Source organism: Paroedura picta, chromosome 5, assembly GCF_049243985.1.
Source record: "Paroedura picta isolate Pp20150507F chromosome 5, Ppicta_v3.0, whole genome shotgun sequence".
Classification (NCBI taxonomy): domain Eukaryota; kingdom Metazoa; phylum Chordata; class Lepidosauria; order Squamata; family Gekkonidae; genus Paroedura; species Paroedura picta.
This window is the reverse complement of record NC_135373.1, coordinates 58,968,762-58,984,084: the sequence shown is the minus strand read 5'-3', so window position 1 is coordinate 58,984,084 and position 15,323 is coordinate 58,968,762. Positions and strand designations below refer to the sequence as shown.

The following is a 15,323-nucleotide window of genomic DNA, read 5'->3' as shown; positions in this document are numbered from 1 at the left end:
ATGGCATAAACATGCACATGGGAGAGGTTACTGAACTGTGACATCACTGACTTTAATTTTTTGTAAGCTGCTCAGAGCTTTGGCAAGGTGGCATGCAAATATTTTACTTGCAAAATAAACATCGATCTTACCACCGACAGAATTCAGAATACAGGCAACATTTAATAAATGAGGACAGTATGGTAACATACTGGGTGGAAGATCAGAAATTGACAGCACATTCATATATGAAGAAAAGATTTGTGATCAAGAAAGATGGATAGAAAATGGTTCACTTAAAAATATGCTCATGGAGTTTAAAGGCATTAAGGAAGAAGTCTCTAACAGGAATGATGAACCAATGGTAGTGGCTGATGATAGCTTTAAACAAGATGGAAAATTACCAGCAGAAGAGGAATCTGAAATTATGGAGATGGAAAAGGGGATGTCAGAGTCTTGCAGCTCAGATAAGGACACCCTACCTGAGAAGATATATAGCCACTCCAAAGCAACAATACACAAGAAAGACATATGGATCTGCGGTGAAAGCAATCGATTGAAAGGAGCTTCATGGAAAAACATCTGTACTGATATTGGAGTCCAGGAGGTACAACTGCTTCAAGATTTATCGATGTATACTTCGAGGGAAAGACTACAACTGTACTTTCCCAGCCAAAGACCAATAGGACAGAACATTAGTCAACGGGAGCTACAAGACGTAATAAGCCTCGAAATGAGACCTCCTTAAGAAGCTTGGGGAATGGAAATGCAACACAGTGGTCGAAATTCCTTTCCTCTTTTACCTCCTGTATGTAGCCATATAGGCAATATAACTAGTTAAGAAGTTAATCTGGGGTCTAAGATCTTTTAAGTAAGCTGAATCTGTATTATTAAACCTAATTTCGCACTGCCTACTAGCTCAAAATCAAAGCATAACTAAAAGGAGACACCTAATGGAATGGGCTTATATTATAGTGTGGGGTTTTAGATTTCCTATGATAGCTGAATTTGAATTATCTAGCATATCTCTGTAGTGACTTTCAGCCTAAATTTAATGCATAACTAAAAGAAGGTTTTTAACTGAGGAGGTGTAAATATAACTAACGAAAAATCTATTCTATTAATTAATGAAGACTCCATTTTATTATTTCTGGTATTAACAATGTATACTTATACATATTTGTTTCTCTTCTTTCTGTACAATTAAGCAGGCTTATTCTTTTTTTTCCTTTTTCCCTTTTTCTAGTGAAAATGTGGAGGGCTCTAGGACTACGTTAAGTATAAACTGTTTATGATTGTTAAAACTATCAGAAACTATGCAAACAAATGTTGAAATGATGGTAACAAGGTAGACTTCTCTTTTTAAATGTGGTGCAAACGTGAAAAAGTCTATAAAAAGTCTATAAGCTTTGGGTAAAAGTCCATAATATTGTAGCCAGTTTATAATCTTAAATGGAGAGAAGAGGGTTTTTAAGATTGAAACAGGGAACCAAAATGTTTTTCCACAGTGCTTCCTAACCCACATACAGAGCTTCTTCTTCTATGCGACGACGGCAGAAAAACTAGAATTGGCCAAGAAATGGAAAACGTAAGAACTACCCTCGACAGAAGACTGGGTGAATAAACTAGCTGATCTTACCAAGATAGTCAAACTGACACTAAGAGGTCTTTCAAGAACAATGGGGCCCTTACCTGAACTATTTACAAAAGGGATTAAAAATGGGGAACCAAGTGTATCAAATGAAGAGTATAGCTCTCCTTTTCTGTATTAACAATGTAGATTGCATGTATCTTACTGTCTTCAACTCTTCAATTCTGGAAAATAAAATAAAAACTTTCTATAAAAAAAAAAAAAAAGAAAGATGGATAGGTGGATAGAAAGCTCATAATCTGCATGGCCCAAATGTTTATTCTCCAATGTTTTACAAAACCAAAACTGTATTGCACTTACTTGTAATTGTTGTTCACTGAGTTGTCACTGCACAGGCACAAGCCAACCACTGGAAGAGTTTTTTTTTAGCTAGCATAGTAACAGAGCAGGAGGGGCTCCTCCATCTGGAGATACTATTGCTACTTCCTGTCTAATGGTCACATGCTCCAGGTAGGGTCTCCACACTCCCACAATTCCCCTAAGATGTTGCTTTGAACCAGCCTTGGAAGGAGTTCTTACTATTTACATTTCTTTAAAAAAAAGTCACAGCAGACTAGGAGGGAGGGATGTATACCTGCACAGTAACAACTCAATGAACAACAGTTACAGATAAGTGTAACATTGTTTTCATTTTTGACCTGTGCAGTCCCACATGGAGACTACCAAGTGGACATACAAAATGATGGGGGGAGTGATTCACTGAAGCAAACTGCAGGACCTCTGTCTCCACTGATCTTTCTTTTGTTATGCTGATATCCTCAGAATGTTTGATGAACGTATCTGCAGATGACCAGGTAACAGTTTTGCACCACCAGAAATGTAATTCCTCCTTAGAAGGCAGCCATTGTTGATTGACAGTTAGTTTTCTGTGCAGTTATATTGAATGGGCACTGTAAATCTTTGTTTATAGGTAGTCTTGATCATGGACACTATCCATCTAGAAAAAGTTTAAACTGACACAGTCTTTCCCTTAGAGTGACCAGTGAAACAGAAAAAACATGGTAATCTTCCAATATCTCTAATTTGTTTGAAATAAAACAGTAATGCATGTTTAACGTCCAGAGTGTGTAGTCCCTTTTCTGTTCCAGATAATGGGTGTACAAAAAAGATGAATAATGAGATGTCCTGGTTAAGCTGAAATCTGGAGACCACTTTAGGTAAGAATTTTAAGCTGTGTCTAAGTACTACTCTGTGATAATGACATTTAATAAATCAATAGTCCACCTAGAAAGCTGCAATTTTGCTAACTCTACTTGCTGGTATACTAGCCACTAAGAAGACAGTTTTAAAGAAGAGATTGTCTACCAAACAAGTGCCTAATGGTTCAAAGTGTGATTGCATAAAATGTCAGTAATATGGACAGTGACCACTGCAGCCCTATGAGGATATAAATTATCAAGGCCTTTAAGAAACTTCTTTGACATCTTGTATGAGAAAAGATTTCCCTGCTACTGTGGAATGGAAGTTTAAATACTTTCTAACTGTACTTTAATCGAGGAGTTGAAAAGCTCAGCTTGTTTTAACAACACTAGATATTGTAGGATATGTGCAGCACTAGATATGTGCAGGACAGGTCTCTGATGGTACCTGCTTATGTACTAGCCAATTCAAAATTGTCTTCATGTGAATTTATAAGATATTCTGGTAGAGGGTTTCCAAGCATTATCTAGGATTGTAATCACAGAATCAGGTAAGCATTGTTGGTTGGTGTCAGCAACCACTCAATCAAGTTGCAACCCTGGATGAGATTGGTCTTGGGGTAAGAAGATATCCTATACTACAGGGAGGAGAATGAAATTACCCTCTGATCTCCATAAGAGAACCTGGAACTGTATCTGCCTTGGCCAAAAGGGGGTTAATTAGAATACAGTGGGAATTGTCTGTGACTGGTTTGGCCACAGCCTTCTCTATCAAAGACAAGGGAGGAAAAGCATAAAACAGTGCCTGATTCCAAATTAGTTAGAAAGCATCTCCCAGGGACAGTGAGTCTATGTCTGCTTTGAAATAAAAAAATAGGGGCCTTGGAATTGAACCTTGTTGTGAAAGGGTCTATCCTGGGAAACCCCCAAAGTGGGAAGTTGGGGTAAAAATACTTCTGATGAATGGATGACTCATGATTGTGTTCCTCCAATCTGCTGAATCTACCTGCCATGACATTTTCTACTCCAGCAAAATAAATGGCATGTAGGAGTAATTCTCTATTGCCCACTCCCAAACAGTAATGGCCTCTTGGCATGACTGAAGGGATGAGATGCTTCCTTGTTTGTTTAAATAAAGCATCACCATAGTGTTGTCGACCTGAATCTGAATTATTGCTGTGCAGTAAATCTGAGAAAGAGTTAAGGGCATTTTGAAGAGTTCTCAGCTCTATTAAGTTAATATACAAATTTGTCTCTGATTGCAACCATTTGTCATAAATACATCTACCCTTACAGGGTGCTCCCCACCCTGACAGGGAAGCATCAGCTGTAACTGCAATCTGAGGGATTGTAACTGCAATCTTCCCTCTGGTACTTTCCCACCAAAAGATCGTATGACCAGGAAGGGCTCCTGCTCTGTTACTAAGCTAGCTAAAAATACTCTTCTGGTGGCTGGCCTGCTTAGTACCCATCTGGGACTGCAAACAAAGGTGAACCTATATTACTTATTTTTTGTTTTAAAATACATTGTTTCCATTGAAGACCAAGTTTAAATATTGCTTACATTCACTATGGACTCCTTTGTTTGAGCCATATCAGAAATTACCCCATCTGTAATAACGAGAAGAACAAAATACTGGGAGCCATCTTTTACTGAGGCAGCATATCTAAAAAAAATACAAAAACCACAGTTTTAATGTCAGTGAATAAAACATTTAAATATACACATATGCACTCCTGAAATGAATTAATAAACCATGCACAACAATTTAGAAAAGGTAAGCATATAAAACACAGCATGAACTATAGCTGGTACATTAATTATGACACTGAACTTGCATATAGATTTTCACCCTGTGCTTTCAGCTTTTCTGGATATTTAAGGCACGGAATATAATGTAGCAATAGTGACATGATAGTTTGCAATACTGTTTCAAAGATATCTATACATATTCTATGAATCAATTTTTTAAAGAAGCTGGAATGAAAAATATGAAATAGTATACTGTTACATTGTACTTTTGGCAATCTAAATAATTTAGAAAGAATCTCCAATTCTTGTTAATGTAAACCTGCTTTGTCAGCCATGAAAACCTGTTTCCTGTATGATGCATTTGCCCATAAGAGTAAAATCACTTGTCATCCAAGTATTGACAGTTACAAATATGGAAAAACCTCGTCATAATTAGGCAAAGCAACCCAGAAATGGAAAAACAGTAATCTTTAACATGCGTCCTATAATATGTGAGGTCCAAGGCACAGCCCATGATTATTATGAAATCCAAAGCCAGAAAATTGTAACCTTGACATGGCTGTTGTAGAGTCCATTAAGAGCATAAATCCAGGGACTTCCAACACTTCTATCACAACTGCATAAATAATCAAAGAAAGACACTTATTCAAAGACAATATGAAGCTTATGTCTGAAAATGTATAAGCTGGAACACAAGTGCTTGAGTAAGAAAATGATACAGCTTTGCCTTCTTGATCATTGCTGAATTATATTCCTTTTTAACTTTTCAATATAATTATGCAGGCAGTGAAAGTTCAGTACACTAAATTTTGACACAACAGATATATTCATTACCTTGCTACATGATTAATAACAGGAGCAAAGTTTGTTGGTCCATAAAGCTGTACAGATTTTAGACTCCTGTAGTATGCCTCCATGACACCATCTATTCCATGGCAGTAAGGATTTTGAGGGTTTCCGTTCTGTAAGTGGAAGAAGAGTGGTAAGAAACTAATAGCTAACTGATTATGATTACTGATTATAGGAATGCTATATAAAAGATTTACATGAGAGTTCAAGATTGATATCAACCTCTGAATACAGAATTTGAAATTCTCAATGCAGGAAAAAGCTCCAAAGTACACCTTATTGGTGTCTCTTATTTACCTATTAGGAAGTAAGTAATATCCAGTCCGTAATTTTTGTTCATTTTGCAAAAAAAATGTAAATACATGCTACTATGCATTGGTGACAAACCTTTAGCAAATGAAATCTAATAAACAATTTGGATTTTGCATGCTTCCACCACAGAAAGGTAACATTACTTAGTTCTCTCCCAAACAAAAGCAACTTGTAATTTTTATACAGTCTGTGCTGATGGTGAAAGAGGCAAATATTATGAACTATCACAAATAACAGGGTGTAAGAACTATGTGAAATCAGCCAATGAAGACAGTGACCAGAAAAGGAGGAGCTAACATCATGAAACAGAGAAAAAAGAGAAGGTGAGCCAGTTCACATGACCACTTTTGGGGCTTTATTTTTATCCTCAGTGACTGTAGTCACAATTCAAATAAAATTTGTTTCCTCAGTAAGAACAAACATCCCTGCTGCATCAGACCGTGAATCATCAAAGTGCAGCACCCTGCTTCTAATGTTGTTAAGTCCCCATTGTCTGCTGCCTGGTCTATTTGCTTCTCCCAGGTTAGAAACAAGGAGAAGTAAATGGACTATTGAAATGACTGCCAATTGTTTAAATCTAGCAACTTGGCAGATCCACCTATCAACTGTTAGGTTTGAATAAGTGGTTCTCAATCTGGGGATCAGGACCCCTTTGGGGGTCAACTGACACTTTTACAGGGATCATGGCAGGGCAAACAGCCTTGTGGAGTAGATTGAGATAGATTGTTTGTCTGGAGCAGCGGAAAAGAGCCAGATTGGCATAGTGGGACAAGAGGCAGAACTGAACTGAGAAACCCCAGAAAAAAAACCCAATTTATATACAATCATGAACAATGGATCGTCATGCCATTGATCAGTTTCAGATTAATTTCTGTGAAACATCACTTGCATAATTTTATGGTTGGGGGACACCATAACACGAGGAACTGTATTAAAGGTTTGTGGCATTAGGAAGGTTGAGAACCACTGGTTTAAATGGCTGGCAGCCATTTCAATTCTCCATTTTGCTTCCCCATTCTTCAAAGAAGGAGGAAGCAAAACTGATTGATGAAATTGCTGTCAGCCATCTCAGTAGTCCATTTCACTTCCTAGCACTTCTAAGGCAGGGGGCAGGGGAAGGAGCAAAATGGATGGTTTAAATGGTTGCCAGCCATTTAAGTCTAACTGGGCCAAACGAATTATGAATTTTGGCTCATGAACCAATTTGTGCCCTTCTCTAATCAGCATCACACAAACTGAAACATAGTTTTTCCAGATAGAGGTTGCCAAGGGGAAGAGAAATAGGGTAAGCTTATGACAGAGAAGCAGACTGTAGGGTGTCTGGCGAGAGGATGTGAGGTTTCAGAAAAGGGAAAGAGCAAATAGTGAAGGAGGTGACAATAAAATTCCTCGTCCATATACAGAATTTCATGCTGTATTTCAAAAAAACATTACTGTTATCACTCAAATGAACTCGAACATATGTGGATCCATGAATACAAGAGCCACAAAATAAAAGATAAAAATAAAATGTTGTATATATTTCTTACCAAAGCAAACTCATGAGATACTCTTCCATCTGGAGGCAGTTTTGCACCAAAACCTAGAGCTGGAAACATTTTGTCACTATCATAGTCCTGAATGATTTCACCTACTGCCCTTAACGCCATTCCATATGCATTTAGCTGGTATGGATTCATGTAGTGGAGGGAGGTTGGCTGTGCAGGATTGCCTGTAGAAACAAAGGCACATGTTTACCATTGGTCTTATCTGGACCCAAGTTTTGCACACAAGTATAAAAGACCAGTAAACAGGACATTGAAGTAAGACAGTTATAAGCTTAAAAAAATAAACTTTGGTTGTTGTTGTTTTTATTCCAAATAATACTTCAAAACAGTTTAACTAATATCTGCTAGGACTTATTGAGTTTACCCATGAAAGCCTTCATAGCAAAGTGGGACATCCCATATTGACTCAGGGTTTGACATTATGGTAATCTGACTGGCCAAGCAGGAATTAGTGAATAAAGCTATTAATATAGGACAGCCTCTTAGTCAATTCTAACCTAAAATACTCACCATTTGAAGCTGTGAAATCAATAGCCACAGTGAAATTGATTTGTGTCCTGTGAGAGAAACAAATATGAACTACTTTTAAATTATTTCTTATGGGGAAAAGAAACATGGAAAATGATTAGCATAGCAGAAAATTAAAATATGCACATAATTCTGGTCAAAGTTTATCTACCCCAAACTGAAATTATATTCGTGCTGACATTACTTTGCCTCTTTAAAAGCAGAAGCATTTATAATTAAAATATTATTTGAAATAATAATTTTTCTAACACAATGGCTTTACTCTTACAGAATTTTTGCAGGAATGGTGCATGTAATTTTTGCCAGTCCTCACTCCTACAGGGGGCCTCCAATTCCACCTAATCTATTCCAGGGGATCCTCATTCCCAGGAGAAGAATTTCAGATTAGCTAACATTATATCACTGTGCCAATGTGCTCGAGTCAAAGTATTCGACTGCCTGTGAATCACAGTCATTTAAGCAGTCATATGAATTTTAGCAGCAGACCAATTTGTGTAATCAAAGGAATAATCTCTAGCTATTGACCATTATGCCAAAGAAATATGACTTCAAATCTAATAAAATTTATTTAAACGATTATGACTTTTTTCAAGTAAGCAGTTCTCATTTGACTTTGTAGTCTTAGCTATGATCCCACTTTCCTATACAGGGGTGAACAAGGTAGCAGAGGTGATCTCCTGTGCAAAGATCACATTCCAGCTGCAGCCCATGTGTACATGTGCAGGTAAGTATAAGGAGGACCTCATTGATATGCAGCAACCAAAGGAAGACAGGAGACCCACACCATCCCTGACAACACATCCTGCCCAATTTATCTACTCCATTATCATATGGATGAGCATCAGGAACACATTTCATTATCAGCCACTTGGCAGAGAAACATTTCTGGATATGCTTCTGAGTGCAGATGCAGCCTATGTACTGCTATCAGTTTGGTTGTACATAAAAACCCTTTGGTTTAGTGACAAGACAATGATCTGCCCTTACTGTATCCTTAGGGGAAAATTAACCAACCAATGCTAGGTGGTCACTCAGACATGACAGAAGTCACTGTCTCATCCCTTCCTGGAGTAGGTAAGGGCAGGTGTTTCTATTCCAAGCATCTGCTGACTGAAAAGATCTAAAACATATTATTAATGCTTATCTTTTGATGTTTCTTAATTTGATGATTCTATGAGTGCTTCATTACATTTAATTAATAATCTAAATTTATGTGAGTTGTCTATATAGGGATATACATATAAAATATAAACAATCTGCATGCATATTTGGCTGAATGCAATTCAGTATGAAAACACTCATACTTGGATTTATACTGATTCAAACCATGAACATTTCCAACAGATCTGTAGTTCTTATAATATAGCTTGATTAATGTTCTCACAAGTATGGAACAATACTTGCTGGGTAGGAGTGTTTTGTCATTACGTCAAAAGAGCTCTCATTCATCAAATATGTGACAAAAAGACAAGACATGCAGTCTGATTAATAGTATAAAATTCTGTAATAGTATAAAGAAAGAAGTTGGCATAAATATAACTTGGACAGAAATCTAATTAACATGGTAGAAACTAAAGCTAAAATCTAGTTAGTAAAGTTCAAACAGAAACAAGAACAACCACACTGCTAAACAGAATACTGTTTAACTTTTGGGTTGAGTGATCTATTCAAAGCCCTAATTTGTCCTAAAATATAAAATTTTTAAATTACACAGCCTTTTGCTCAAGCTGTCGTTTGTTAATGCCACATATTAAATACAGAGACCAGAATCAGAATGGCCAGAAGGCAAGTGTGATGCTACCAGTTTATAATCTGTCATATCCTTTTTTTTAAAATACCAACTATAAAAAAATTGAAGACAGTAGGAAAAAAGACTCAATATGAGATGGGTTGACTCAAAATAGGAAGTCATAACTCTCAGTTTGCAAAAGCTGAGCAAGGCTATTAATGACAGGATGATTTAGAAGTCATTAATTCATAGGGGCACGATAAGTCAGAAGCAACTTGATAGCACTTGACGGACAGAGATGCTCTAGCACTGAGCCATGGCCCCTCATCGTAATTTTTAACCTTCAAAGGGTGCAGATGCTATTTAAATGTTCAAAATACAACCTCCACTTTGGAAAATACCAAAAAGGAACAAACAAATTTCTTTCTACTTCCTCAAGAAAAAAAGTTAGCTTGAGTAGCTTGCCTTTCAGTACAGTCCTAAGCAAGTTACACCCTCCGCAGAATGCAGCTCCACATTTTTACAAATAGGTGCATATCATAGCCTGCCAAAGAGAACATGAGACCAGAGCTGAATCCTCTAAAAGGATTATACCCAGTACAGCCTTCTAGGGTCTGATAAGCACACATATTATCCTTCTGCTGTGTCCTTATACCTGAATATTAATGTTACAAGATAAACACTTTTACAGCAATTATTACTGGCTGTACATATAACATCAGTAATATATCAAAATTATCACTTACCCGCCTTTAATATAGTCAAGGAAGGAAACTTCTGTTTCCACTAGGAAGGAAAGTAATGTTACCTGAGAGCAAGTGACACAGAACAATTCATGAACATTATCCTTTGAAAAGTATATGTATATAAAGACAGCATTTTAACAGAATACTGATGTCAGCCTCAGATTGGGATCCCCTGGGGATCTCTTGGTTTTACAGCTCATCTCCAGGCGACAGAGATCAGTTCCCTTGGAGAAAATAGCTGCATTGGAGGGTGGACTACACAGCATTATATTCCACTGAGGTCTCTCCCCACCTCAAATCCTGCCGGCTCCCAGCTCCACCCCCAATGTCTCCAGATTTCCCATCCCAGAGCTTCTATATCATAAAGCTTTTTCAGTTATTCCCTTTTTCCTCTTTCATAGCCCAAAGCAAACCCCCCCCCCGATGACTGGGGAGGAGTCTATCCTTACTGTACTTTCTCTTTCAACCTACAATCAGCTGACTAGTCATGGTGGAAGGTGGAAGGACAGGCACAGTAGTCATGGTCTCAGGCTTCCCCCGAAAATGACTGCAGTCTATGCTTGCAGCACTACAACCACAGACTTTTGATGAGCTAGGCCAGTGGGGGAAGCTGTTAAAAGTCTGTTAAAAGTCTCATTGCTCAACCGATCGACATCTGTACTTGAGCACATCCCAATCAAATGAGCAAGGGGATGCTGGAAAGCTACTGTAGAGAGGAAGAGAATACAGAACAATGAGAGAGACATGCAGCACTATGGTGATGGGAAGAGGGTGAGCACCACTATCACTTGGCTGGTGGTGAGCTTGGGAGTGGAACCAGGATTCATACAAGATGCACCCCAGTCACAGCCAACCTGCTGATTAGGGATTTGGATTTAGGAAAGGAGGAAAGTATGGATATGGACAAGAAAATGTACACTTGTGCTTTCTGCCCCAAACTGCTGCTCTCTACCACAGCAGCATATCTTACCCTGGTTCTTCAGAGAATATTTAGCACAAACAATGCTAAATATTTTAAATATTCAGGGGCCCCTCTTCAATTTAGCCAGGATAGCAGGCTATCCCCCCTTAATCCCCCTGAGGCACCTGGGGTGGGGTTGCTGAATGTGGGGGAGAGGATGAGGTTTAGAGTTCACTGTCGGGGAGGGTTAAGGATTTTAAAGTGGAGATTGTTCTTATTGTTTTTATTGCTGATTGTGGGGTTTAATCACTGTAACACACCATGAGCTAGCATTGCTGAGAGCAGCGGGTAAGAAAGCAAATTTTGATAGATGGATAGATAGATCTCACTCTAACAAGAATATATGGGAAATCATGTACTTAACTGTTCCTGAATTAATGTATTTTTTCTTTTTCCCCCTTTTCTTTGGATTTATTACCTAGAAAAATACAGAAAAATATCTAAATTTGTATGCATGCAATGTAATGAAATCTTTTGAAGGGGCTGTTTTTCAAATTTGTAACTCAAACTTCCCCATTATAAACTTGCCCCACTTTTAAGATGCAACCCCCTCCCCTCCATAAAATTTGTTTTTGTAGCCAAATACATATAATCTTACATGCATCTCACTGCAGCACATTACAACCTACAGACCACAGTAATTATTATTATTAGTTATTTAATATATTGTTCTCTGTAGTCTCTCAAGGCGGTGTACAACAGTAGTCCATTATTCCATTTCATACAATAATAAAACATGAATGTTAATAAAGTAAAGGTTTCAGCAGGAATTTGTGGAAAGCACATTTAAAAATGGCACAGTAAGGACAAGCTGAACATCAGTTTCAAAATGAAAGTGTTGAATCCTAGAAGAACATGAGGACATGAGCATGAATCTGACTGTTCTATCGGTATATGAAGCTCACTTCAAGGGAGCAGCTAGTCAGATGCTTCAAGAAAGCCCACAAGCTGATTGTCTAAACATATAACTGGAAACTGCACTCATAAGTCAGTGATTCACATAAAAGACTTATTACAACAACAATTAATTCCATGAGAGCCTAAAGAATGATTTACCTCAAAAAATTGAGAGAATATTTTAAAATATGTGCATAACTGAGGAAGAATCTGGCTTACAGTGTACCACATAAAGAGAAGAAAATCACAATGTTTATTTCTATCACTTTCCTTTTGAAATCTTATTGTTTGCTAATTATTCAAGCACATAGAACAGTGGACTTGAAACATGAACACATAGATAAGTTACAAAATATACAATTTATTGTGGGATGATTTTTTTGTAGACAAAGGCTTATTGTTATCTGATACAATGTGGCTACACTCATGATTAAGTTCTATAGAAACAAAGGAATTAGTAAATCAGGACTAACCTAAATACAGTGACACTACTGTAGTCATTATCTTTTGTAACTGCAGTCCACAGAAACAAATTTAGAAATCTGAATATGTACAATGGTCACAGAATAACAACGGTAGGTGAGGGCAGGAAGAAGCAAACTACCAACTACCAAGCCGATACATTTGTATCTGAGGGACATTTTCCACAGTGGGGAGAAAAGGCCGGTCTGGCACTCGTATGGCAGCGGGAGTAATCTCCACTTCCATATGACTTCAGCACTGACCTGGTCCCAGCCCGGCCCTGGCCTGCTTTAGGCTCTCTGTGTTCCCTTTTTTGTTGCAGGTGCCAACGGGGTCTATCCTAGGGCAGGCCGGTGTAGAAGAGGAAGAGTTGGTCCTTCCAGGTCCAGCTCCTCCATTCCTAAGGCGTCCAGAAGGGACAGAAAATGCCCCAGTCAGACCTGTGGTGGACCAGGTCTGACAGGGAATATCTTTGCCCATGAGGACCTGGGATGCAGTAGGGCTAATTGCCCGCATCACAAGGAAGCTGAAGTGGCCTTGCCAGGCCACTGCCATGCTGAAAAGGTAAGGGAGTTACTGGAGGAAGCTCTATGACTTTATCCAGAACAGGTTTAAAGTATATGCTCAGAGGCTTTATTTAACTATATAAAGACTACTTGATCCATCAATATATTTAATTCTGAACATATCCACAGAATACATATTTTAAAATCTACATGTACACAAGGGGATATGTACAGAGAATGGAGATTTTATAAAAAACCTGGGACAACCCTCAGTTTTGCAAGAAAATCTGAAAAGAAAAAGAGAGGGGTGTTAAAATCCCACCCCACCCTACAATGGAGAATGCCATCTGAGATCTCACAAAACATCATGAGATCAGAGTTGGTATTGAAGAGCTGTCTGCCAATCCCACCAGAACAAGAGGCTTCCAGCCTGGAAAGGCAATAAAATCAGTGATCATACTGCATAGAATATCAAACCTCATAGGCAACTGTCGTTATTTGAATTCTAAGACACACAACATGACTTAATATATTAGCTTACCTCATACACATTAAACTGTGATTGTCCTCTGGACAGCTCTCTATAACTTGTTGTGAATTCACCAATAAAATCATGACTACAAATGGGAAAAAGGAGATTCAGATTAGTAGACGTATGCTATAAAGGTGGAAAGAGATGATCCAATAGTTCCTAAGAATCCTTGTAGAGATATTTACCTCATATGGAGTAGAAGGCTTTGCTATTTAATCATTATCTCCAAGTTACAGGCTACTGGGACATTTAGGGGATGCCAAGCCATGTATCTTACCAGCCCCAAATATATCTGATAAGGTTAGTTAATAAAACTTGTGACTGAAAAATGCACTTAATTCAAAATTGTCCAATCTGACTGATCAGGTTCTTATCTCTCTTCCTGATCCATCTAGACATAAATAATGGAAATTAATAAATATGGCAAGAAGCCCACAGCTGAAGTACATGTAACCTTAAAGTGACCACTTTCCTGAATGATAAAAAAATTAAGATTATTACTTCTTATAGACTTAAAATTAAATCAGACCCTCTAATATAGTTATATGTCACAACAACTTTCACAATACAGAAATGGTAACTTTTGGTTATGCCTATTTTGGGACTTAGTAAAAGATTGAAAGGAAATAGCACCCCTTGTTTCTAGAGCTGATGACAAGTTTAGCTTGGGATAGTGTAAATCAGTAATATTGTTTGTTGCAGACCATGGTTATAGAAATAAAATAAAGATGTCAGAAGCTAAAATAAAGATCCTTTGTGTGACTTTCATGGCTGCTGGGAGAGAAAGTCATGGGAGAAAACCACACTGGATTAAAAACAAAAGAAATATTCATTATCCTAAAACAACCCTATCTTACAAAGCCATCATTGTAAAGTCAAAATATTATAAATATGTAGGAGGCAACTACTTTCCTACAGACTCTTGGACTTAAAAGGATTTAGTCATAAAATCCTTTTCAGTATTGCTAAGTAGTGAAGCACAGTAAGATAATTACCTTCCATCTCTATCCCAGTCATACACTTCTATCTTAATTGTTCTGCAAAGGAAAAACAAACAAAACAGAAAAGCTATTCAAAAAGAAATAAGAAAAACCTTGACAATAGGGAAAAAAACTGTTTTTAGAGTCAAAAGTAATGCATTTTATTAAGGACCTAGTGTGAAATGTACAGTTCCATGTCTAATGATTAAACATGAAGCTGACAGCCATTTTTAATTTTAGAATCATAGAGTTGGAAGGGGCCATACAGGCCATCTAGTCCAACTCCCTGCTCTACACAGGATCAGCCCTAAGCATCCTAAAGCATCCAAGAAAAGTGTATATCCAACCTTTGCTTGAAGACTGCCAGTGAGGGGGAGCTCACTACCTCCTTAGGCAGCCTATTCCACTGCTGAACTACTCTGTGAAAAAAAAAATTTTTTTTTGCTTAAAAGCAAACAGGTTGATGGGTTGGATCCCATGAAAAATCTCTGCTGATAAAAGGAATCTTTTCAGCAGAGTGGAATGTTTCTGCCTCTTCCTACAGCTTAACCCCCCCCCCGAAACAGACAGGGCTACAGGAACAGATGTAGGTAGAGGTGTTAGTGCTCTGCTGCTGGAAAGAGCAATCAGATAAAAGTGTTTCCCTCCCTTCGCCAACAGAAACATCTTCTGTATGGTTAAGGAAGAAAACAGGTTGCACATACCTGCAATTTTTGCTCATCAAGTTGTCTTCGGTGCAGATACACATTGGG

General features: G+C 37.9%; 1 protein-coding gene across 4 annotated transcripts in view; it reads right to left on the bottom strand.

Annotated features, from left to right (window-relative positions):
- Positions 1–15,323, bottom strand: part of CPNE8 (copine 8) — a 96,666-nt gene that overhangs the window by 8,076 nt on the left and 73,267 nt on the right. For all 4 annotated transcript variants that reach the window (XM_077338219.1, XM_077338221.1, XM_077338222.1 and 1 more), the window contains 8 exons: positions 14,587–14,628; positions 13,601–13,676; positions 11,559–11,612; positions 10,234–10,295; positions 7,741–7,787; positions 7,213–7,394; positions 5,357–5,484; positions 4,334–4,436 (listed from right to left, as the gene is read on the bottom strand). In XM_077338219.1, the coding sequence (XP_077194334.1) occupies positions 4,334–4,436; positions 5,357–5,484; positions 7,213–7,394; positions 7,741–7,787; positions 10,234–10,295; positions 11,559–11,612; positions 13,601–13,676; positions 14,587–14,628 (694 nt within the window). The remainder of the gene's footprint in view (positions 1–4,333; positions 4,437–5,356; positions 5,485–7,212; positions 7,395–7,740; positions 7,788–10,233; positions 10,296–11,558; positions 11,613–13,600; positions 13,677–14,586; positions 14,629–15,323) is intronic.